Below are 23,436 nucleotides of genomic sequence, written 5' to 3'. Positions count from 1 at the left end.
GCTTTGATCTTTGACACTGTGTCGTATGTTTTATTAAACATCTGGAATTAGGCTGATCTTTAGAACACCTTTACGGAGCAGAAATAACAGCCTGGGTGCTTATAATAGAACAGATGCAAATGCCTCCAGCAGCTGCTCCATTTATGCATTTTGTTAATGCTTTTTATTTTAGTAACCTTCCTTCTGATTATAGACTCCCTCATTAGTGTTCTCAGCAGAAACAACGGATGCATACCTCTCGACCTCAGCGTTTAGAACAGAACTTAGGAGCATAAATCTCCCGACCCTCTGACTTTGTCTGCTGACACCTCTCTCACAGCGCAAGCTGTGGCTGAGAGCAGTGCACACATTGCTCTGTCACATTCATCTTCCTGGCTTGCCTTACCAAGAGCTGAACTCACCCCTCACCACCAACGCGGTCAGCCCCCTGCTCGCTTCTTATTGTTGCATAATGGAGTTGACACAATTATGTCTTGGTGCCTGGATTTTGATTATCCCTTGGGTACCTGTGTTTATCATCCCTCATCTCCTTTGGAGTACAGCCAAATAGAATTCAATTATCATCTGTAAGACTTAGTTTCTACACGGAACACTAACAGCCGTGACTTCACGTAGCTCTACCCTTAACTTCTTCTGTCAGGAAGTGAACTGATGCTGGCTTCTCTTTGTCTTATTCCAGTTGGGTCATGAGGTTTTCCCTGCAGCCTGGGAAGGTAAGATGTCAGCATAAACACTGTACATTTAAACCTCTGCTTGAACGACTCCAGTCTTTCCAGATGTTCCTACTTGATGGTGTTAATGAACCCTTCAAAGACATGAACAGGGGAAAATGTCTATAGTTGGAAGGCCCACTTATCTATTATTTATATTCAAATAGACTTTACATAAACTGAAAATATTTCTTAAGGGAAAACGTGACAATAATTTTACATATAAATGCTATATATATATATATATAATCTCTAAGACATAAGTGATGGAAAGTATACATATGTTTTTTGTTTGAGACTAAGTCTATCTAGCCCAGGATGGACTCAAACTTCACAGTGTAGCTGAGGCTACCCTTGAACTAACTCTCTCTCTGTTTTGATTTATTTATTTTTATTTTATGCATGGCTGTTTTATCAGCATACATCTGTGTACCATGTGCAGTACCTGAGGAAGCCAGGAGAGGCACCAGACCCCTTGGAACTGTAGTTATAGACAGTTGTAGGTGCTGGACTCTTAACTGGGGTCCTCTGGAAGAGCAGCAGCCAGTGGCCTTCTCTGCTGAGCCCTGCCTTGCTCTTGAGCTCTTTACCCCTCCTCCATCCTGAATGCTGCTATTGCAGGCATGTGCCACTGTGCCTTGTATGCGTATTTTTTATTTTTAGTTTTACTTTATCTTTTGACATTTTAAAAAGCAATACACTTTAGTTTGGGTTGAGGGACTTTTGGAATTTTCTCCCTGATCTTAATTTTGAGGTAAGCAAAATAGCGAAGACAGAGATTCAGATAGTTTTGTTAGCATGGAGAAAGAAGACAATATTATGAAAGCTCACAAACCACAGAGTTTTGTCTCAGTATTCCTGTGAAGTAGTGTGTAGGCCCTTCTCCCAGAATTCACTGGGACAGACTGGCCTGTGCACACTTGGGGATGAAGGTTGTGTTCACAGCCTATGACTTGCTCATTGCCTGCTGTATTTCATTGGGCTTTAGCTACTTTAAGAAAATATTTGAAATTTTTCCATGGTTTACTTAAAGTAAATTTTATAAATCTACAAGCAGTAACTTACCCAATGGCAAGCATGATGGTTCTCCGTGCGGACAGTGTGGCCATTTCTATCCAGATACTCCCTGAAACTCATCCCACACGTGAGTTAGCTGGCTGACAATCAATCCTGAAGGAATCTAAGATTTGCTTTTAAATTGGGCTAGCCCACTTGAAGTGCCCATAATTATCTATGCTTGGTGGTGCAAATGTTACAATATGACATAAACAGCCATTTCTACAAGAGTGGGTCTTAGCTGAATCTCTCTAGGCATAATCAAGCTGGAAAATGCTGAATGCGTTTGTGGTGCCAGGTAATGAGAGGCAAAGCCTGTGCGCCAGTCATCTTTGCATTCTTGGCCTATGCAGTGTTGTTGGGTTTTTTTATACTCTTTTCACTCTTCTGGCTGTTTCGGGGGCCTGCCACCCAACTCCCAAATAAATACACAGAGGCTTATTTTTAGTTATGAATTTCCAGTCTTAACTTGGCTTGTTTCTAGCCAACTTTTCTTAATTTAAATTATCCCATCTATCTTTTGTCTCTGGGCTTTTGCCTTTCTCTATTTCTGTACGCCTTTCTTTACTTCTTTCTCCATGGTTTGCATGTAGCTGGGTGACTGGCCTGTGATATCCTCCTCTCCTTGATCTTGCTCCTTCTTCCTTTCCTCCTAAATTTCCTCCTTCTATTTATTCTCTCTGCCTGCCAGCCCCGCCTATCCTTTCTCCTGACTCGCTATTGGCCTTTCAGTTTATTATTAGACCAATCAGGTGTTTTAGACAAAGTAACACAGCTTCACAGAGTTAAATAAATGTAACATAAAAGAATGCAACACACTTTTGCATTATTAAACAAATGCTCCACAGCATAAACAAATGTAACACAACTTAAAATAATGTCCCACAACAGTACAGATCTGGTTGGCATTTTACAGAATTTTGGCCATGTATTTTTGTACCGTAAGGAGTAGAATTAGTGGATCTAAGACGTGCTGTCAGTGTATTTTCTTGAATGCTTGTAAATATTTTATTTTTGGATTGTTCTCATTTTTCATGAGTTTCAGGCTGAACTTTGATTGTCATAGAGTATTGGTAAAGTGGGGTCAGCTCTGGGGATCACAGTGGTAGAATTGTTCTCCCAGGGTATCTCTGTCTGAATGACATGGCTTTGGTGTTGAGTCTTCCTTCATTAGTGACTCTTAGAGCGTGGTACTTGTGTCTTGTTTCGGGGGCTGTAATAGTCATGTGTTTATTGACCACTGTGCTCCTAGCTTCCTGCCTGGAGTCCAGCATTGGTGTAAATGTGGCTTTCGTAAAGAGACATTCCTCTTTCACCTGCATGCTGCCGTGCTAGCCTAAGGCACGGCTAGATGTCTTGTTGGTGAAAATGGCTAAATGAAATAATTGAGGCGGGAGTTGTTACTTTGACTTTGTGTTTTAAAGCTTGAGTGACAATAGAAACAGAAGTGGATGGGGGCAGGGGGAGGTAGGGGAGAGACTGGGAGGAGAGGAGGGAGAGGAAACTGTGATTAGGCTGTAAAATACATAAATACTTTTAAACGTTTTTAAAGACTTTTATCTATTCAATGTTCTGCCTGCACATATGCCTGAAGGCCGGAAGAGGGCACCAGATCTCATTTTGGATGGTTGTGAGCCACCACGTGGTTGCTGGGAATTGAACTCAGGACTTGTGGAAGAGCAGTCAGTGTTCTTAACTGCTGAGCCATCTCTCCAGCCCCAATACTTTTAAAAATCATAAAGCATAAGTGGCATACACAGCAAGCACGATGGGGTCAGGGAACTAGCTTTTTCAGCCTGAAGTCCAGTGTTTGGTCTTTGGAACACAGCAGCTCTGCTCAGGAGTACAACTTCTTGATTGTTTTTGTTTCTGAAGAGGGTCACCGCCAAATGTCCGGGCTGGCCTTGAACCTGCACTAGTCCTCCTGTCTAAGTCTCACAAGGAAGTTTGATTCCTTCACTCTTGCTGAAGGCCTTCAATGTCATAACAACTTTCCCTGACCACTATAATCAGATGAACTCTTTTCAAGCCCAGCATATTAAACGCGGCTTCTTTACTGACATTGAGGCTCTTGGTGCATCTGGAAGATGCTGTATAATGTGGATTCTGAGTCTGGAAGGTTCTGTGTCCCTGGGTGTTTGCACCCGTTCCAGGAAAGTGTTTTATCACATGGTGTTTACCAAATTCGATGACACAGCCTCTTGGTACTTGGCAGCCTGTATAGAAGTAAACCCCAGGAATGCTTTAGCAAGAGTTAATTCCACAAAAACAGAGGCTGCTTAGCTCTGTGCACTTGACCTGCCCGTGCCTTTCTTCAGCTCCCACTAGCTCTAGTCCCGGTCCGCTCTGTCTGCCCTCTGCTCTCCCCAACTTACGTTTGCTTTAAGTCTAACATTTGTGTTACAGCCGAGGCCATAACATCTTCCTAAGTTAGCTGGAGCTTTCAGAACAGACTTCTTGCGCACAGCACTGGGCACGCAGTGTTCCCTGTTTATATAATAAATATCTGGAAAATAAAATTCACCAGTAGGCTAACCCAGCAGCACACTGTGTCTCTGCCTTTCTCAGAGTTCTCTTTTAATGAGGTGAAGAATGACAAGGTTTGGGTTTTTTCTTGACATTATTTTGCTTAAAATTTCCATCAGTGTTTTACTTTCTTGCCAGATGTGGATGGTAGGGAACTCCATCGATTGCTTCTCTCTCTGCCATACCTTTTCCAGTCTGCTCCAGTCCTTGATCTGATGGCCGAACTTCTGCACATTTCATTCCAGACGGTCCAGGACTTTCCCTCAGTGGCTAAATTCTCTTTCTTTTTAAAATCTTCTGTAAGGCATACATGTTAACCGAATTCTATTTAAATAGAAAATAATTTTAAGGAAATCATGGGGGAGTTTTTATTGCATTCTCATGCCTCTAGCGCAACTTTTGGAACTGAAATTTACAGCAGAGTTTTATCTCGTGGAAACCCACCTCTTCCTGAGTTTGTTTCGTACTGTGTGTGTTGGATGTCATGGGCCCATTGGGTTACTCTCTAGGGTAGGCAGTTGATTAGTAATCAGCTCTCCCACCCCCCACTACCCCTTTTCTCCTAAGACATTTCTCCCTGACCCTATGTAGATAAGTATATAAAATTATACTGCATGCCAAGAATTTGTATTTTAAAACAATTCTTGACTAAAATAATTTTTCCATTTATTAGTGATTAAAGCAAATTTACATATTAATGAGATGCATGTGCTTACTTATTTTTGCAGAAAGAATTAAACCTTAGCTGCGTATTTGGTACTGAATGCCATGAAGCATCTTCAACACTTTTCATAATAATGGAAACTTTGATCCTCAATGCAGAGACTTCTTCACCATGATATGTAGTACAGAATGGTAGAGGCATGCTTAGGGCCATTTCAAAAATTACTGGAAATTCTATCTCAATCCCAATCCAAATTCATTTAATTACCTTTTATAAAAAAAAAGTTAGCAAGTTAAATGGCAATTTCAAATTCAAATGTTCTAACAGTACTATCCAAAGATATACTCTTTTGATATTTTCATGCTTCGGAACAACAGTAGGAAAATATCAAAGCCTTTGTTTCCTGTAATTCCTTTGTATGCACAATAAAAATGCAACAGTTTATAACATACAATGATCTTGGGGGCTGGAGAGATGGCTCAGAGGTTAAGAGCACTGGCTGCTCTTCCAGAGGTCCTGAGTTCAATTCCCAGCAACCACATGGTGGCTCACAACCATCTGTAATGAGATCTGGCGCTCTCCTCTGGCGCGCGGGCATACACTGAGGCAGAATGTTGTATACATAATAAATAAGTAAATCTTTAAAAAAAAATACAATGATCTTAAATCAGAGCCGAGGTGGAACAGGCAGCAGCTGTCGGAGCTGCGTGCCAACTCCATGTGCAGTGTAAAGTGTGTGTGGTGTGTGTTCGGAATGAAGCTGCCTTGAGAGGACATGAGCCCTGCCAGAATCACCAACAATTTTACTGCAAATTGTGTTGTGGTCTTTGCCTGTTCAGAACTCTTTTATTTTTTGCCCAAATTTTTATAACCCCACGCACTAAGTTATGTGACCTCATACAAGGATATGAACTACAGCTTATGATGTTGTATTCTGAAGAATGCGTGTATGTGTATCTGTCTGTCTGTCTGTCCTGGGAAGCGGGAAGTAAAATTAGAGAAGAATGAAATGAATTTTTACTTATCTTTTTTCTTTCATGTGTGTTTAATTTAGTCTATGAAAATAATAGTACATTCACATTTTCCTCATTTATCTGATGTGTATGAGTGAGTTGTTCACATGTCTGCCTGCCTGCACCGTGTGCGTGTCTGGTGCAGAGACCAGAAGAAGGCATTAGGTCCTCAAGGACTAGAGGTATAGATGGCTGTGAACCTCCATGTGAGTAGTGGGAATTGAACCCACATCCTCTGGAAGAGCAGTCAGTGTTCTTAACTACTTGAGCCATCTCTCCAGTCCAAGGAAAAATAGTATTTTAATGTTTGTACTGTAAGTAATTATGAGCTTTCCCCCAAATACCTCTTACTCGATGCTTCAGTTTGTCGCTTGTATATTGCCCTCACATTCCTTTCGTGTCTCTACAAGCCAATCTTTGTGATAATTTCAGAGAGCTGCTACACTGTTTAAAGCTTCCCGCGAAGCCAACAGCAGCAACCTCCTGCCTTCATCAGGATGACATGAGGCTCATAAAACATCGGCTATTTGGTCACCAAAATCACTCCATGTGCTAAAATTACTGTTCCCCCCTCTTATTTTTATGTGGCTATTAGTTATCCTGTCACATTGGTTGTTAAAACCAATTAGTTCACATGGAGTTTTCTAGGCCTCCTGTCCTTATCAGTGTAAGTGGGAGGCCGAGAAAATAGATTTCTAAATACCTGACTAATCTGAAAAAGGGGAGGAGGAAAATTAATTTTGCAAAATCACTCTTTCATTTTTTTTGGTAAAAGAATAACTTAAAGTGTGTATGCATGTATGTGTATGTACATACACTCTTTTTTTTTTTTGATTTTTCAAAACAGGGTTTCTCTGTAGCTTTGGAGCCTGTCCTGGAACTAGCTCTAGTAGACCAGGCTGGCCTCGAACTCACAGAAATCCGCCTGCCTCTGCCTCCTGAGTGCTGGGATTAAAGGCGTGCGCCACCACTGCCCGGCCACACTCATTTTATTACATATACTTTGTAAATTTCCTACATAACTTCTTGAGTTACTTTATAAATAAATGTTCATATTGAAAAGAAAAAAAATTTTTTTTGAGATAGAGTTTCACACTCCAGCCTTGCCTGGCCTAAAACTCATCAAGTAGCCCAGGCTGGCCTCAAGTTTTAGTGGATCCTTCTGCCTCAGTTTACCAAGTGCTAAGACTATAGTTGCCTGCCACCATTTCCAGCTAAAATACTTTTATTTTACATTCAGCTGGAAATAAATTGATGGGATGCTGAATAGCATAATTCTTATTAATGTATATTAATTCCTTGAGCGTGTTAAGAGGGGAAAGGAGCTGGCTGCTTATACCAGAGGCCTTGTGGTATCCTTTGCTGTTTCGTGCTGTCTCTGAAGAAAGATAGAAATGCTCTTAGTCATAAAAAGCTGACGTGTGTTCCACAAGGCACTGCTGAGCAGTAGGGAAGGGATGTCGTACTCAACAACTGAGTTTGGAAGAAACAAAAATTTTGAGGAAAAGTTGCATTCATTTACACATCTATGTAAAATACAATAAATTGCAGGTGAATTTGAGTTATATACTGACAGTTACACCATTGAAAATGCAGACTTTAAGCCCTGGTGGCATGCACCTGCAGTCTCAGCTACTTGGAAAGCTGAGGCAGGAGGATCATTTGAGTCAGGGGGTTGAGGACAACTAGAACAGTATCGCAAGACACATCTGCAAAAGTTGGCAGGAAGATCCGTGTGGATAGCGGCTTCACCGCCGACCGCAGGGCCATGGCTGGAACGCTGGTGCGCAAAGCGGCGGATTATGTGCAGAGCAAGGACTTCCGGGACTATCTCATGAGTACGCACTTTTGGGGCCCAGTTGCCAATTGGGGTCTCCCCATTGCTGCTATCAATGACATGAAGAAGTCTCCGGAGATCATCAGTGGGCGCATGACCTTCGCCCTCTGCTGCTATTCTTTGACATTCATGAGATTTGCCTACAAGTTGCAGCCTCGAAACTGGCTTCTGTTTGCGTGCCATGTAACAAACGAGGTGGCCCAGCTGATTCAGGGAGCACGGCTCATCAACTACGAGATGAGTAAGAAGGCAACTGCGTAGCAGTGCGAGGATCGGCTCTGGAAAGGGACAGAGCCCCAGCACTGCTGCCACGATGGCCACAGGTCGCATCGGCATCGATGGTCTTGCTGAGAAGAACACGGAATACCGTCTTTAATTACCATGCCAACATTATAGAAAAGGGAGAGTCCCCAAACCAACTCTCTCCTGCCTTATCAATGCTGAAATTTGTCTTCATCAAGAGTAGTTCAAAATATGCAACTAATTTCATAATTTTGAATGATGGTTTTATCTGTAGTAATGTGTATATTATCTATTGGGATTTGTGTAATAAAAATCTAAGGAACAAAGTTTTATAACTATAAGCACTTACATTCTTGACTTTTCTTTAATGACTACAGTGTATCCCTCAGTCGGCCACACGTCTACCCATGCTTTCCAGTGGTGACAAGTGTTTTCCATAGTGTGCAGGTTCAGATCTGTAACTTAATGGCAATAAATGATTTAAATATTAAAAAAAAAGTTGGCAGGAAGACAAGACAAGCCTAGAAGGCATCGACACTGTCTGCACATGGAGTCTGAATACTACCCAGTTCCTCTCAATTCTAAGCTGCTGAAGAGCTGGAAAGAGACGGAGGCAGGTGTAGGATAATGCACTTGTCTCTCCCCGTGGCTCTTTGAGCGTCACTTCAAGCCTTTTTGCTCCATATTCACAGACTGAAACGTAGAGGCCTTTCCCTTCATTCCAGCTGGGGACCTTGTGTTGTCCACAGACACAGAGGGAACAGATTTGATCTTTATCTGAACTTCTATCCTACAGGTGCATTGAGAATTACACAGGAGCTCGTTGCGAAGAGGTTTTTCTCCCAAGCGCCAGCATCCAAAGCAGAAGTAACCTGTCGGCAGCAATCGTGGCCCTGGCGATCCTGCTCACGCTAGCCATTGCAGCGCTCTGCCTTCTGTGCAGGTAACTGAAGTGGAGACACAAGGCCGCGGTCTCTGAGTAACGCGCATGCTCTTTACTTCCAGACGTTTCTCTAGATACTGTTTTATGCCCGCCGTTATCATTTGAATACAATTTTGTTATAAATCATAAATCATTTTAAAAACATCTTAAGCAAGTCAACTCATTCCTTGCCACCGACATCATCTCTTTCTGTGATGTCTCTAAGCCAGGAGAACCCACCCTCCCTACAGTAATTATACTTATGTCGTCACACAAGGCTTTAGGGGAGGTGTTTTTAAAGAAGTCTAGAGTACTAAAGGCTACGTGACTCACACAGTGCTTTAGAAGCTTAAAGCACATGGCTGATGTGTGTTGTCAGTCTTTTCTCTAACATTTGTTATGTGCCAGACACAATGATCATAGTGGCCAAGAAGGTAGACATGTTGCCTAAACTCATGAGCTATTTAAATCTAGAGCGACAGATAAAGAAGCAGAAGGTTAAATTGGAGAAACTGGCATCTTCTAAGAGAAACAAAAGGGAAAAATGACATGTTTCAAGGCTACACACATCAAAGATTACTTGCATTGATTCCTTTTTATTGCTCTTCAATGTTTTTTGAAATTTATTTTTAAAAGCGAGCATGAAATTAAGTTTAGTAGTTATTTTGTATTGATTAATAAGTATTAAATATGCATGGGTTACTCTCATCTGGTTATGAAAATGGAGCTTATGGTCATTGTAAAACAATCCAAGTTGTCTTGAGAAGTTAATATTCTAAGAATAATGTGTAGATTAAATAATCTCATAAACCCTTATTAAAATTGTGAGGGACTTTGCTCTTTTTAAATGTGTATTATGTCATGTACATTATGGTGTGCTTTATTCCAAAGTATCATTTAAGAAACCCATAATTTTTGCATCTGGAGTGTTTCAGGTACAAAACTTACCAGCCCATTGCATCGGATTGCGTTTCCTGTGTGATCGGCCATTTACAAGCGCCCTTCCTCAGTGTGACCTTGCCACTCAACCAGCAAGAGTTAGAATTTGGTCCTAGGGCTCTGCAGTTCAGACATGGTGTGCTTGTCCGGCAGTCATAGCGTTCTGGGTCCAAGCCATTGAATGGCGATAAGAAATAGAATTTATTTCTTTAGAAGGTACAACAAGTGCTTTAGTCATGAACATTGGGTAAATGTTACAGCTGATCACACAGCCTTTGAGTGGACCAAAAGCTCCATCTTTGAATCAGTCAGTGTCTTGTAAGAAACCTAAGCAGAGAAAAGAAAGAGCTCCAGCTCGATTCTCAGTCAGCAGCAATTGCTAGTCATCTCTGAATGAGCCTCCCTAAGCATCCTGCTTACTGGAACTTTCTGGTGGCTCATGTTATCTACTGGTTGCCTGCAAACACAGAGAGGCTCTAATAGGGGGAAAGAGCTTAGCAGTCAACCAATAGAACCACGAGAGAGAAAATTTTAATCTAGTGCGTTTAGAGTAGCATGTTACAAAGTAGACATGAGTCATCATGGGACTGTACCCTTCACTCTGAATCCCTCTATTATGTTTTCCAGCAAAATATGCCAAAAGATAAGCTTATCTAATCCTAATTTTTCTGACTTGCTGCTCGGTCTCACAATGTGATACCCTGTGTCATACCATGACCCAGTTAGATAGTTCTTACCTGATGAACAGTTGTCAACGCCGTGGTCTTAGACACCTCAGTGTCTGGAACCATGAGTTAAATGAACATCTGTTCTTTGTAAATTACCCAGTCAAGGGTATTTGTATAGCAACAGAAAAAGATTGATGCAACCTTACAGTTTAATGGCTTAAAAATCAAAGCTTTCTTATTCCTCATATGTAATCATTATGGGTTAGTGCATGGATTGGATATGGTTGTGCTATACATAGTCTATAGTCTATAGTTTATAAAGTGAGACCCTGGCACAAAAAGAAGAAAATTCTAATCTGAAGTATCCTATACCATGCTTTACCAACTCATAAACACTTTCAGTAATGTAACAGGGTACAAGATTAACTCAAAACAATCAGTAGCCCTCCTGTACATAGATGATAAATGGGCCGAAAAAGAAATCAGAGAAACATCACCCTTCACAATAGCCACAAATAGCATAAAATATCTCAGAGTAACTCTAACCAAACAAGTGGAAGACTTGTATGACAAGAACTTTAAATCTTTGAAGAAAGAAATTGAAGAAGACACCAGAAAGTGGAAAGATCTCCCATGCTCTTGTGTAGGTAGAATTAACATAGTAAAAATGGCAATCTTGGGGCTGGAGAGATGGCTCAAAGGTTAAGAGCATTGCCTGCTCTTCCAAAGGTCCTGAGTTCAATTCCCAGCAACCACATGGTCGCTCACAACCATCTATAATGGGGTCTGGTGCCCTCTTCTGGCCTTCAGGCATACACACAGACAGAATATTGTATATATAATAAATAAATATTTTTTAAAATGGCAGGCTTACCAAAAGCAATCTACAGATTCAATGCAATACCCATCAAAAGCCATGAAAAAGTTTCACAGACCTCGAAAGAATGGTACTCAACTTCATATGGAAAAGCAAGAAAACCAGGATAGCCAAAACAATCCTGTACAATAAAAGAACTTCTGGAGGCATCACATCCCTGACTTCAAACTCTACTACAGAGCTAGAGCTACAGTATTGAAAACAGCTTGGTATTAGCATAAAAATAGACAGGAGGACCAAATCGAAGACCCGGATATTAACCCACACACCTTCAAACACCTGATTTTTGACAAAGAAGCACAAACATATCAAATGGAAAAAAGAAAGCATATTTAACAAATGGTGCTGGCATAACTGGATATCAACATGTAGAAGAATGAAAATAGATCCATATCTATCACCATGCACAAAACTCAAGTCCAAATGGATCAAAGACCTCAACATAAAGCCAGCTACACTGAACCTCAAAGAAAAAGTGGGAAGTACACTTGAACGCATTGGCACAGAAGACCATTTCCTAAATATAACCCCCGTAGCACAGACACTGAGAGAAACAATAAATGGGGCCTCCTGAAACTGAAAAACTTCTGTAAAGAAAAGGACACGGTCAACAAGACAAAATGACAGCCTACAGAATGGGAAAAGATCTTCACTAACACCACATCATACATTGGTCTGATCTCCAAAATATACAAAGAACTCAAGAAACTGGTCATCAAAAGAACAAATAATCCAATAAAAAAAAATGGAGTCCAGACCTAAACAGAGAACTCTCAAAGAGGAATATAAAATGACTGAAAGATACTTAAGGAAATGCTCAACATCCTTAGTCATCAGAGAAATGCAAATCAAAACAAATCTGAGATTCCATCTTATACCTGTAAGAATGCCCAAGATCAGCTGGAGAGATGGCTCAGTGGTTAAGAGCACTGGCTGCTCTTCCAGAGGTCCTGAGTTCAATTCCCAGCAACCACATGGTGGCTCACAACCATCTGTAATGAGGTCTGGCACCCTCTTCTGGCCAGATAGAGGCAGAATGTTGTATACATAAAAAAATCTTAAAAAAAAGAATGGCCAAGATCAAAAACACTGATGACAACTTATGCTGAGAGGTTATGGGGTAAAGGGAACACTCCTGTATTGTTGGTGTGAGCACAAGCTGGTACAACCCCTTTGGATATCAGTATGTTGATTTCTCAGAAAATTAGAAAACAACCTTTCTCAAGACCCAGCAATACCACTTTCGGATATATACCCAAAGGATGCTCAATCGTGCCACAAGGACATGTGCTCAACTATGTTCATAGCAGCATTGTTTGTCATAGCCAGAACCTGGAAACTCCCCAACCGAAGAATGGATAAGGAAAATGTGTTATATTTACACAATGGAGTACTACACAGTGGAAAAATATGATGACATCTTGAAATTTGCAAGCAAATGGGTGGAGCTAGAAGACATCATATTGAATGAGGTAACCCAGACCCAGAAAGACAATTATCGTATGTACTCACTCATAAGTGTTTTTTAAACATAAAGCAAAGAAAACCAGCCTACAAATCACAATTCCAGAGAACCTAGACAACAATGAGGACCCTAAGAGAGACTTACATAGATCTAATCTACATGTGAAGTAGAAAAAGACAAGATCTCCTGAGTAAATTAGGAGCATAGGGACCTTGGGGGAAGGGTTGAAGGGGAGAGGAGAGGCAGGGAGGGGAGCAGAGAAAAATGTAGAACTCAATAAAAATCAGTTAAATAAAAAACTTAGAAAAAAAAAGACCAAAAAGGCCTTGTCTCAAGGGAGTTAGGCAGGGAACGATAGGGAGGACACTGACATTCTCATGTCTCCACATGGGCAAACATGCACAACACACATACACACACACATATACACATACACATACACACACACACATATACACATACACATATATACACACATACATATGCATATACATACACATATGCACACACTCATATACACATAAACACATACATACACATGCACACATATATATACACATACACACATACATATGCATACACATATACACATATACACATATACACATACATATGAATATACATACACATATACACATACATATGCATATACACACAAACACACATGCATACACATATATACACATACACACATACACACACACATACACACACACACATACACGATGGCAGAGAAGGAGGAAAAGAAAGGGAGGGGGAAAATATTTAATAAATGAAAAAAGAATGGAAGCAAACAATTCTTTGACTGAACCCGCTGGTAGCTGAAAGTGCTTTGACCTGAGGGCCTTTTGGATTTTCCATAACTTAGGAAATGATGCCACTTGAATGAGGTCAAGATGCCCCCAACCCCCAATGCTAAAACATCTTCTAGAATTGGCATTTTAGGGTAGAGGTTGGTGTGCTTTTAGAAAATGTCATGTTGCTATGGCTATATGATGTAAATTCATTTTCACTAATGTAAGTTACTACATTAGGTTTGGCATATTGAAAAAAATAAACCACTTTTACATTTTATTTTTATTTAATAGTTTTATCTAAGGTTATAGTCAGATGACCCAAAGTTGATGGTGTTTAATGTCGCAAATTAGAATTGTTCACTAAAGCCACCCATGGTTCACAAAGGGTCCACAATGGTGTTAGAGAAACAGCTCTGACATCGCATCTCTGCCACGCCATAGGCTCCGCAGCACCCCCAGCAGCATCTGGGCCACGCCGCAGGCTCAGCAGCTCCCCAGCAGCATCTCTGCCATGCCATAGGCTCCGCAGCACCCCCAGCAGCATCTGGGCCACGCCGCAGGCTCAGCAGCTCCCCAGCAGCATCTGGACCACACCGTAGGCTCCCATGCCGCAGGCTCAGCAGCACCCCAAGTGTCACTGTGGCCTCTGCTGGTGGGGTGCTTAAATGCGGGTACAACATTAGGGCAGCCCTACGATTTTAGGAAGTTCTAGAAAGAGAATGAGCTTCCAAATACTCAAGCTTAATTTTCTTTCTGATTCTTCTGGCGTGTTTTCCAATCACCCCTTTCCCATTTGGCTTTCTCTTCTCTTTGATGCAGGAAGGGCCACTTTCAGAGGGCCAGTTCAGTCCAGTGTGAGATCAGCCTGGTGGAGAGAAACACCGGGGCCCACCACAGTGAGTACGGGAAGTATGGAATGTTTAGAGGTGTGGATGAGATCTTCATTGCTCTGTTCACGGACTTGTGTTCACAAGCGTTCAAAAACTTTTCCATGGCTTTTGTGTTAATCATTATTTTGCACATGAGGATAAATTTATTATCAGTATGACAGAAGTAGTATTTTCCCCCAAAATATTATGAAATTATATGAATTTCCACCGTGAAATGATTGTATCCGCTGTAATGTGCTACGGCAGATCTGAGGACCAGGGTTGCAGAAGCATTCTGATGTGGGCTGTGCTGGGGAGGCTGTGGCGGGGAGGTACCTTAGGAGTGAGCCAATCTTTGGGAGAACTGTGGATAAACCAGTTTTTAAGCTTTCTTGAGGTTTCTGGCTAAACAGCAAGTGCTAGATTTCCTTCCTCTTACTTGAAAACAACGAGAAATGGACAGGCTGAAGCAGCGGCTGACCTCCGCTCTCAATATGCACGCACACACACACTTTAGAATAAATCTTTAAAGAATCTGGCATTGGTGGCAGGCTCCTATAGTCCTACTGTGGGAAAATCAGAAACAGGAAGAGCTCTGGGGTTTGCTGGCCACATAATCTCAATGCATCAGTAAGACCCAGGCTGAGATGACACCCTGTGTCCAAAAAATACTGTTAATTCAGGGGGGAAATGCCAGGAGTTAGCAACATCAACAACAATAAAGGTTGGGTGACATTCCTACCAATACTACAACAGGGTGATAGAAGATTTGGCATAATTTAAATAGACAAATTGAAGAATAAAAACTACCAAAGAAGGGTCATTTAAGGAGCTGCAGATGCAGTTCATGCACCGAGTGCCTGCCTAGCCTACAAGATGCCCTGGTTCTGTCCTCAGCACTGCATATAACCAGGGATGGTTATGTGGACCTATAGTTACAGCCCCTAAGAAGAAATACAGACAGGAAGAACAAAAGTTCAAGGATATCTTCAGCTACAATGAGGCTAGCCTAGGCTACATGCACTCTGTTTTCAAAAAAAAATCTGAAGAGTGATATGTAAAATTAAGTTTTTAATGATAATTCAAACAGTTCCATATCCATTGATTGAATTTGTATAGAAACATTTCTTCAATGACAGTCCACCCCCAAATAGCTGAACTTATGCCAAGCTTTCAATTCTACATAAGTTCATCTAGAAACACTGAAGGGAGTACAGTATATGAGACCAGCTGGTACTTTATCAATCTTGCAAGATAGAGCATTAATATTAAAAGTAAAGTATATTTCCATATATCGGAAATGTCTAGGTAAAGAAACTTTTAAAACAAACATTTGTAACACATCTCAAAATATGAACTTGTTCAACTGAAGTTGAGACCAACTCAGTAACAGAAACAACTGAACTAAACTGTGGGCATTTACCAAGAAAATACACAAAATACTACTAAGCACATGAAAAATACTTGACACTGTAATCCATTAAAAGATTGAAAAGTCAAAATACCAGTTAACATACTACCGCTGCTGTGATTTATTTCTTTAAAGTCTGTAGGATATGGGGACGCACAGTTCGTTGTTGTTGTAAGTATGAAATGGTGCAGACGGTTTCTTAAGGAACAAGTTTGTATGGCAATTCCCTTCCTCGTCAGCTACCCAAGTAAATGAGAGCTTGGGTTTGCAATATGAACCCAAATATTCACAACCGCATTCCTCCCTGTAACCAGGGAGTGGCAATCACCCAAATGTCCATTGCCGTGCCCATAAAATGGAGAGTCATACCTGTCCAAGCACCGCATGTTTGCACACGCTGTCTGTCACACGGTCACAGTCAGCTGTGCTGTGTGGTAGAAGCTTCAGGATGCCCCGTGTGCATTTACCTTTATACTAAGATAGGCGAGTGGGCTCCTAAGGTAATGACTGCAAACAGCCCTGGAAAGTACCCCCAGGCGATGGATCTGTTTAAAAACTGGGTCATAGTTGTGGCCAGATGACTGTAATCTTTTCAAGCCAGTGAATAGGATATGAAAGTGAATGTAAAGTTGTAAGTTGTGGGTTATATCTTAGTAAACTTGGTAGAAGTCAAATTTTCAACTAACCATGTCAGGCTGGGTGTGAATCTACTAAAACACGAAGCTGCACCACTAGTACCATATGAACTCCGGGCGAACGAGACTCCACAGAAGACCCAAAATTCTAAGACTCCAGCAAACTCGGAGAAGTACTCTACGAAGCTTGACTTGGCAATGGTTTCTTGTAAACAACACTTAAACATAGTCAACTAAGGAAATCTAGATAATTTGGACTTCATCAAAATTAAAAGTTGATGAAATTAAAGGACACTGTGTACAAAGAGGCAGTCCACAGGACAGGATAAGAGACTTTCGACCCCTGCAGCTGTGGGATTAATGAAGAGAATTCATTACATGTGTGCATATGTGTGCATGAAAACAGACAGGAAACTTTTTGAGTGGTGTGGGACTTTCCTGGAAAAGTTGTAAAGAAACATCTATTTACCTCGAACAAACACAGAGAGACCCAAGAAAGATTCTGCCAGTTTCAGCTTGGCGTGATTAAGTTCATTGGGGTCACTTATAGGGCCGTAAGGACTCACAGATACATCAAAGGCCCAAGCCTCAGTCACTGAGCTCTGATTCCATATGGTTTAGTTGGCACCAGAATTGATACAAACTTGGGCTCAAGAGTGCTACCTAGTGTTAAGTCAGGAGAGGTGACTGTGGCTCAGGCAACAAGTCACAGATAAAGCAGATCTAGGAAAGTTAGTGTCCATGGGGATGCTGCCTTTTCTTTTGCTGAGGTTTGCTGGTCTTAACAAACACTGACCAACTCTAGGAAGGCACGTAGAACATTTAAATAGCATCTTACTGCAAGATGGAGTTACTCTGCCAGTGCTCAGGGGACTAATCCCACTACAGAGAGGAGGAAGGGGGACAGGGCAGGGTGCAAGACATTGAAGGTCGTAGTGGGGCAAATATGAGCAACATTAATGATACACATATATGAAAATGCCATAATGAAACCTATTGTTTTAATAGCAACTTAAAATTAATTACAAGAAATAATCCGGAATAAATAACTCATAACAAATAAAAGCAACCCAGTTCAAAAACTGGGAGAGGATTTCAATAGACATTTCTCCAAGAGCATGTGAGGTGTTCAGCCTCACTGACCACTGGGGAGATAAAAAGGGAATTGTGGACCCCTCCCACATTAGGGCAGGGGCTGTTTAATGACCATGTGTTGGCTATGATGTATAGAATCTGGAGCCCTTGTGTATTGCTGGTAAGAATATAAAATGTTATGGTCACTGTGCTAAATGGAATGACTGGTCTTAAAACCAGAATCACAGCCAGGTGGTGGTGGTGCACACCTTTAATCCTAGCACTTGGGAGACAAAGTCAGGCAGATCTCTGTGAGTTTGGGGCCAGCCTGGTCTACAAGAGCTAATTCCAGGACAGGCTCCAAAGCTACAGAGAAACCCTGTCTCAAAAACCACCACTACAGAATTACCCTTTTTTAAAAAGATTTATTTACTTATTTAATGTACACTGGTGTTTTGCCTCTGTATATATGTGTGAGGATGTCAGATCCCCTAGAACTGAAAATACAGATAATTGTGAGTTGCCATGTGGGTGCTGGGAATTGAACCTAGGTCCTCTGAAAGAGCAGTCAGTGCTCTTAACCTCTGAGCCATCTCTCCAGCTGCCAGAATCACTGTTTTATCCAACAGTTGACTACTGGGGGTTACACACATAAGCAAATATCTTTACACCTGCACTCATAGGAGCTGAATTCTTAATAGTCAAAAGGTGGAAAGCCACTCATCTGTCCAGTGATGTATGAATTGATAAGTAGAAACACATAAATGGAGCATTACTTAGCCTTAAAAGGGAATAATTCTAATGGCTGGATTCTGAGGACATTACACTTAGTGAAAAAGCCAGATGCCAAAGTAAGCACTGTGTAACTCCACTAAATGAGATGCTAGAGCAGTCAGACCCACAGAGGCAGAAATCGTAACTGTGGTTACCAGGGACTGTGGAGAGAGTTATTGTTTAATGTGTAAGGTTCAGTTTGGGATAATGAAAACATTCCTGGAGATGATGACTATTCCTGTTATATGATTTTACCTAATGTCACTGAACTTGACAGTAGTTAAGATGGTAAATTTTTTACGTATTTCACAATGAAGGACACGCCATCGTGAATAATGTTACCAGACAATGCCCTGAGCTCCCATGTGCTCAACACCATCAGTTCCAAGACGCCAAAAAGATGTGTCCCTTACAAACTGTGCACAGATAAAACACACTATCCCTTTCCTATGTGCAAAGACACATTTGTAAAAATAAGAGGAGGAGGTGGCGAGATGGTCCTGGTTAAGAGCACATACTGATCTTACTGTTCAGCCACCAGCACCTATCTGCAGCTCACAATCACCTGTAACTCCAGCTCCCAGAGGGTCCTAGCCCTCTGACCCCATGAACACAGAAACCATCCCATACCACATACACATAATAAAAGAACAGGAAGCAATCTCACAGCCTTTCTATATATAAAATACACCCTACACTGGGGAAAAGTTTAAATTCAAATTGCATTGCTTTTTTCTTGACATATTAGTTAAAAATAATAAAAAAATAAAAAAATATCTCTCTGAGATTGTTGCCCTCCAGAGCTCAGGATGCCCTGGGGCTCACCGTGGGGCTCTGACGTGCCTCAAACTTGAAACAATCCCATTGCCTCCACCTCCCCAAGCGCTGGTGTTACAGGTGTGAGCCTCCGCGCCTGGATACAGTGGGTATTTTTTAAAAGATTTATTTATTTTTATTTTATGTGCATTGATGTTTTGCCTGTATGTATATCTGTGTGAGGATATCAGATCCTCAGGAACTGGAGTTACAGACAGGTGTGAGCTGCCATGTGGGCGCAGGGAATTGAACCTGGGTCCTCTGGAAGAGCAGCTAGTGGTCTTAACTGCTGAACCATCTTTCTAGCCCCAAATGAGTCTTTTTTAATGGAGGAAAAAAAGACAGCCAGACCACAACACCACCCAAAAACCAAAATAGGATGAGTTCTGGGCTTAGTTTACAAAATTAGCTTATCGGACTAGGCATTTCTCTGGCCAAGCAATGTTAGTGTCTAAGACCATAGCACCGCAAAGGAGATGAGGTCTTCAGGCTGAGATAAAAGCTGCCCTCTGAGATGAGCCCATTACAGACACCAGGACAAACTCAGCAGCCTCAGCTCTGACCTGTGCTGTGAAAATTACAAAGGTCAGAGGTCATAGTCAACCCTGGTGCTGAAAACCACCACTCCCAAAGCCTCGATTCAGTCCATCAGGGACCAGAACAGGGCATTCTGGGATGAGGCTTCTTGGCAACCCTCCTTACTAGTTCAGTGAGAGAACCCACAGCTTCAAGTCCCCAGCATGTGTTCCATGGTTCGTGTCCCTACAGCCTGTGACTTAATCACGAGCCCCCGTGCCTATGTGTGCTTGTCACTGTGCTTGTTTCAGATGGACCATTTCTGAGAGTCTGGTTCAGAGGTACGTTCTATACAAAGGAAAATGGAGGCTCAGAGGTCAAGCCCAGATGTGTCTGGCTTCCAAACCCATGCTTTTCTGTCTTTCCTCTGTAAGAGTGGGGGTGTGCAGAGATCACAGGACACTATTACGGGATCAGTTCTGCTCCTTGCATGGCTGGGTGTGTTGCCGGCCTCCAAGCCCAAGTTCCCCTATGCATTTATTTGGTCTTCAGCGGCAGGTCCTTGGGAATGCTGACTAGAGCAGCTTTGTCTCCAGGACTCTCCCATCCTTGTGTTTGCTGTTTCTACCATGTTTGGGATCTGCTGCTGTCTTTGTTATCAGCGACTTGCCCTGGGCTGGACCCTCACCCAGCCCTTTGTAATTGTGAATATTTTTTTTTTCTTCTCAGATCACGCTTTAATGGAATTGTGAATATTTTAGAACAGTCATTAAGCTTGTTAGAACTTCAGGCAGCAGGAAGACAGAAGTGTGCACTTGAAAGACTAGCATGGGGATGCTGACCCACTGTGCACAGGTGCTGTAGGGCAGCTGCTGCGGATGCAGGTGTCTGAGGTAAGTTCACCTCAAGCAGAAGCTGCAGGTTTATACATGCAGATAAGAGGGTAGGTGGGCATGTATATGCAGAAAACCGGGTGCACAAGTACAATCTTACTTTCCACAGGTCACAGAGATCACTGAAGGCACACCCAGTGAAGGGCACTATTGCGGTCACCTTACACAGGCAGAAAGTAAACTGCACGGCGAGAGAAGGTAACACTTTAGTTCTCCTTTCCTTATCATAGCTCTGATCAAACACGATACCAAAAGCAGCTTGGGGAGGAAAGGGTTTATTTGACTTTCTTATCCTGGACCACAGTCCACTGAGGAAAGTCAAAGCAAGAATTCAAACCTGGAGGCAGGAGCTGATGCAGAGGCCGGGGGGGGGGGGGGGGGGGGGGCACTGCTTATTGGCCTGCTCCGCGTGGCCTGTCCACCATCTTCCTTATAGAACCTAAGACTTCCAGCCCTGACCCAGGATCACCAGCTGGGGTGTTCCACCCACAGTGGGTGGGCATGCTCCCATCAACCACTAATTAAGAAAATGCCCTGCAGGGCTTCAATAGCCAAATCTCAGGGAGGCATTTCTCTCAATTGAGGTTCCCTGCCTCTCAGATGACTGTGTCAAGTTGACATAGAATTATTCAGAACATTTACCAAGTTCCAGACCTATTTTCATCACCTGACCTGTAATTTCATTTATTGTGTGTAGTGTTTTATCTGTGTGTGTGCCTGCAGGCCAGAAGAGGGCACCAGATCTCATTGCAGATGGCTGTGAGCCACCATTTGATTGCTGGGAATCGTACTCATGACTTAAGAACAGGCAGTGTTCTTAACCACTGGGCCATCTCTCCAGCCCCCTGACCTGTAATTTTTTTAGTGCATATTTTGCAGAAAGCAAATTTCATTTCTTTGGAGGAGGCAACAATTGTGTGTCACACAGCCTCCCCTCACCCAATCGTCACTTAACAAACCAGGAGTGTCAGGGGTTGAGGTAGTGGAAAGTGACCCTCACATGTTCAACTAAACTACTTTAGAAGACTTGATTGAGAGGCAGCCCCCACCTCAGTTTAATTCAATGGTGGTCCACTGGCAGCTGTGCCACATTAGTGAAGCTGGTACTCATCCTGTAGAAACTGAGTATCTTTCCAAAGCTCAAAATATGTGGTAAGATATCGTCATTGGGTGCTGGCCATCAGCAGCACACTATCTCACGATTCCATTCATCTATGATCAGGACAGCCGTGGATGCCACAGGGTTTTGTTAGGTGAAGTGTGTATTAAATGATTCATGAATATTCTCAGCTTCTAGAAGGTTGGGCAGGCTATGACTCCGTAGTAAGTGGAGGCTTGCTCAAGAAATCCGAGCAGGCGGTGTAGTTCCTACCTACCTCTTCCCACTCAGCTCCTTAGTAAACAGTTTTTGACAAATGCCTGTTGTGTGTCCACCATCACAGGTCACCGAGTCTCCTTCCCTAAACAGCTCTCCTGTTCCCAAATTCAACTCTCCCTCTCCCCGTGGACCTGTGACAACCACTGATGTCTTCACTTCGTATTTTCCGGACTCTAGCGCTGCAATCATATGGTAAGGAGTCTCAGACTGGCCTCTTCCCCACCGTCCGCCATCTAAGAGTCTTTCCCTTTTAGAGTTCACAGCTGTATTTTCCATTTTAATGGCTGGAGTTTGTTTCTCTTATTTGATGGCTTTACATTTTTTTCTGAGAATTTTATGTATTTTGTGTATGTGCATATGTGTGTGTATATATATATGAATATATATATATATATTCATATATATATACACACACACACACACTTATGAATACAACCTGCTGTGTCGTAGGAAGGCAGAGAGTGGAAGAGAGACAGGGAGAAGGAAGACAGTCACCATCCTAACGGGGTGATGTCTCATTGGAGTTTAACCTGCATTCTCCCGTGCATCAGTGTGTGTTAGTCATCTATGTATCTTTCATGGAGACCTGTTTAAGTCCCAGGCCACTTTTTAATTAGACGTGTGTGGTTGTACATTAGTTCTGTATTCTGGATATTAAGTCCTTATTCATGGGCTGCAAGTATAGCTACCAAGTCTATGTATGGTTTTTTTGCTCTTTAAGTATGATCTACTTTCATGTCATGCACAAAATTTTAATTTTTGATTAATTCCATTATGTCTAATTTTTGATCCCTGAAAATCTGGTAACAACTCCACAAAATCTCTGTAAAATCCATTATCCTGATGTTTTCCACCGTTTTCTTCCAAGAGTTGGACAGTTTTTTTTAACCTACTATTGTTTTTAAAACCTATTTTGAGTTAATTTTAATATATGACATTATTTAAGTTCCTAATTCTAGCACTGTTTTCTGGAAAATTGTATCTTCCTTATTGAAAAATCTTGGTCCCTTCCCTAAGCGTTTCTGTCCCATTAGTTTATCTTGAAGCCAGAATCACTGTTCTGGAATCAGATGACTCACCCTACTTTAATATTCAAGATTTGGCCACTCCTTGTCCCTTGAGATTGTACTTGAACCTTAAGGTGTATTTTCTGTCTGAACAAACCAAACCAGTACTACAAGGTCATGTTTTGCTAGGGATTACACTGACCCTGTAGATTGCCTTGGGAATCCCTGTAGATTCCCAGCCCATCAACATGGATGTGCTCCATCATTTCTGTGGCAGTTCCCACCTCTGGTTAACCTCCCAGTATTTTACTGTTTTTGATGCTGCTGTAGAAAGAACTGCTCTAAT

At 41.9% G+C, this 23,436-nt stretch overlaps 2 protein-coding genes across 4 annotated transcripts in view; both read left to right on the top strand.

The window, feature by feature from the left end:
* The window catches only part of Nrg4 (neuregulin 4), a 62,134-nt gene that overhangs the window by 31,275 nt on the left and 7,423 nt on the right, over positions 1-23,436 (top strand). For all 3 annotated transcript variants that reach the window (XM_041638350.1, XM_041638348.1, XM_041638349.1), the window contains 5 exons: positions 8,846-8,992; positions 14,537-14,613; positions 20,542-20,705; positions 20,815-20,903; positions 22,148-22,275. In XM_041638350.1, the coding sequence (XP_041494284.1) occupies positions 8,846-8,992; positions 14,537-14,613; positions 20,542-20,564 (247 nt within the window). In that variant the 3' untranslated portion in view covers positions 20,565-20,705; positions 20,815-20,903; positions 22,148-22,275. The remainder of the gene's footprint in view (positions 1-8,845; positions 8,993-14,536; positions 14,614-20,541; positions 20,706-20,814; positions 20,904-22,147; positions 22,276-23,436) is intronic.
* Positions 7,738-8,390, top strand: LOC121438201 (mitochondrial pyruvate carrier 1-like). The gene has a single exon (XM_041638351.1). The coding sequence runs from the start codon at positions 7,738-7,740 to the stop codon at positions 8,065-8,067; it is 330 nt and encodes a 109-aa protein (XP_041494285.1). The 3' UTR covers positions 8,068-8,390.

Source organism: Microtus oregoni, unplaced genomic scaffold (assembly GCF_018167655.1).
Source record: "Microtus oregoni isolate MIOR12 unplaced genomic scaffold, Mior012 000055F_ref0000237, whole genome shotgun sequence".
In the NCBI taxonomy this organism is placed as follows: domain Eukaryota; kingdom Metazoa; phylum Chordata; class Mammalia; order Rodentia; family Cricetidae; genus Microtus; species Microtus oregoni.
The sequence above is the reverse complement of the archived record's forward strand: the minus strand, read 5'-3'. Positions and strand labels throughout refer to the sequence as shown.

Bases quoted from the DNA above. Each gene is read 5' to 3' on its own strand.
- LOC121438201 (XM_041638351.1), top strand. From the start codon at position 7,738: ATGGCTGGAACGCTGGTGCGCAAAGCGGCGGATTATGTGCAGAGCAAG.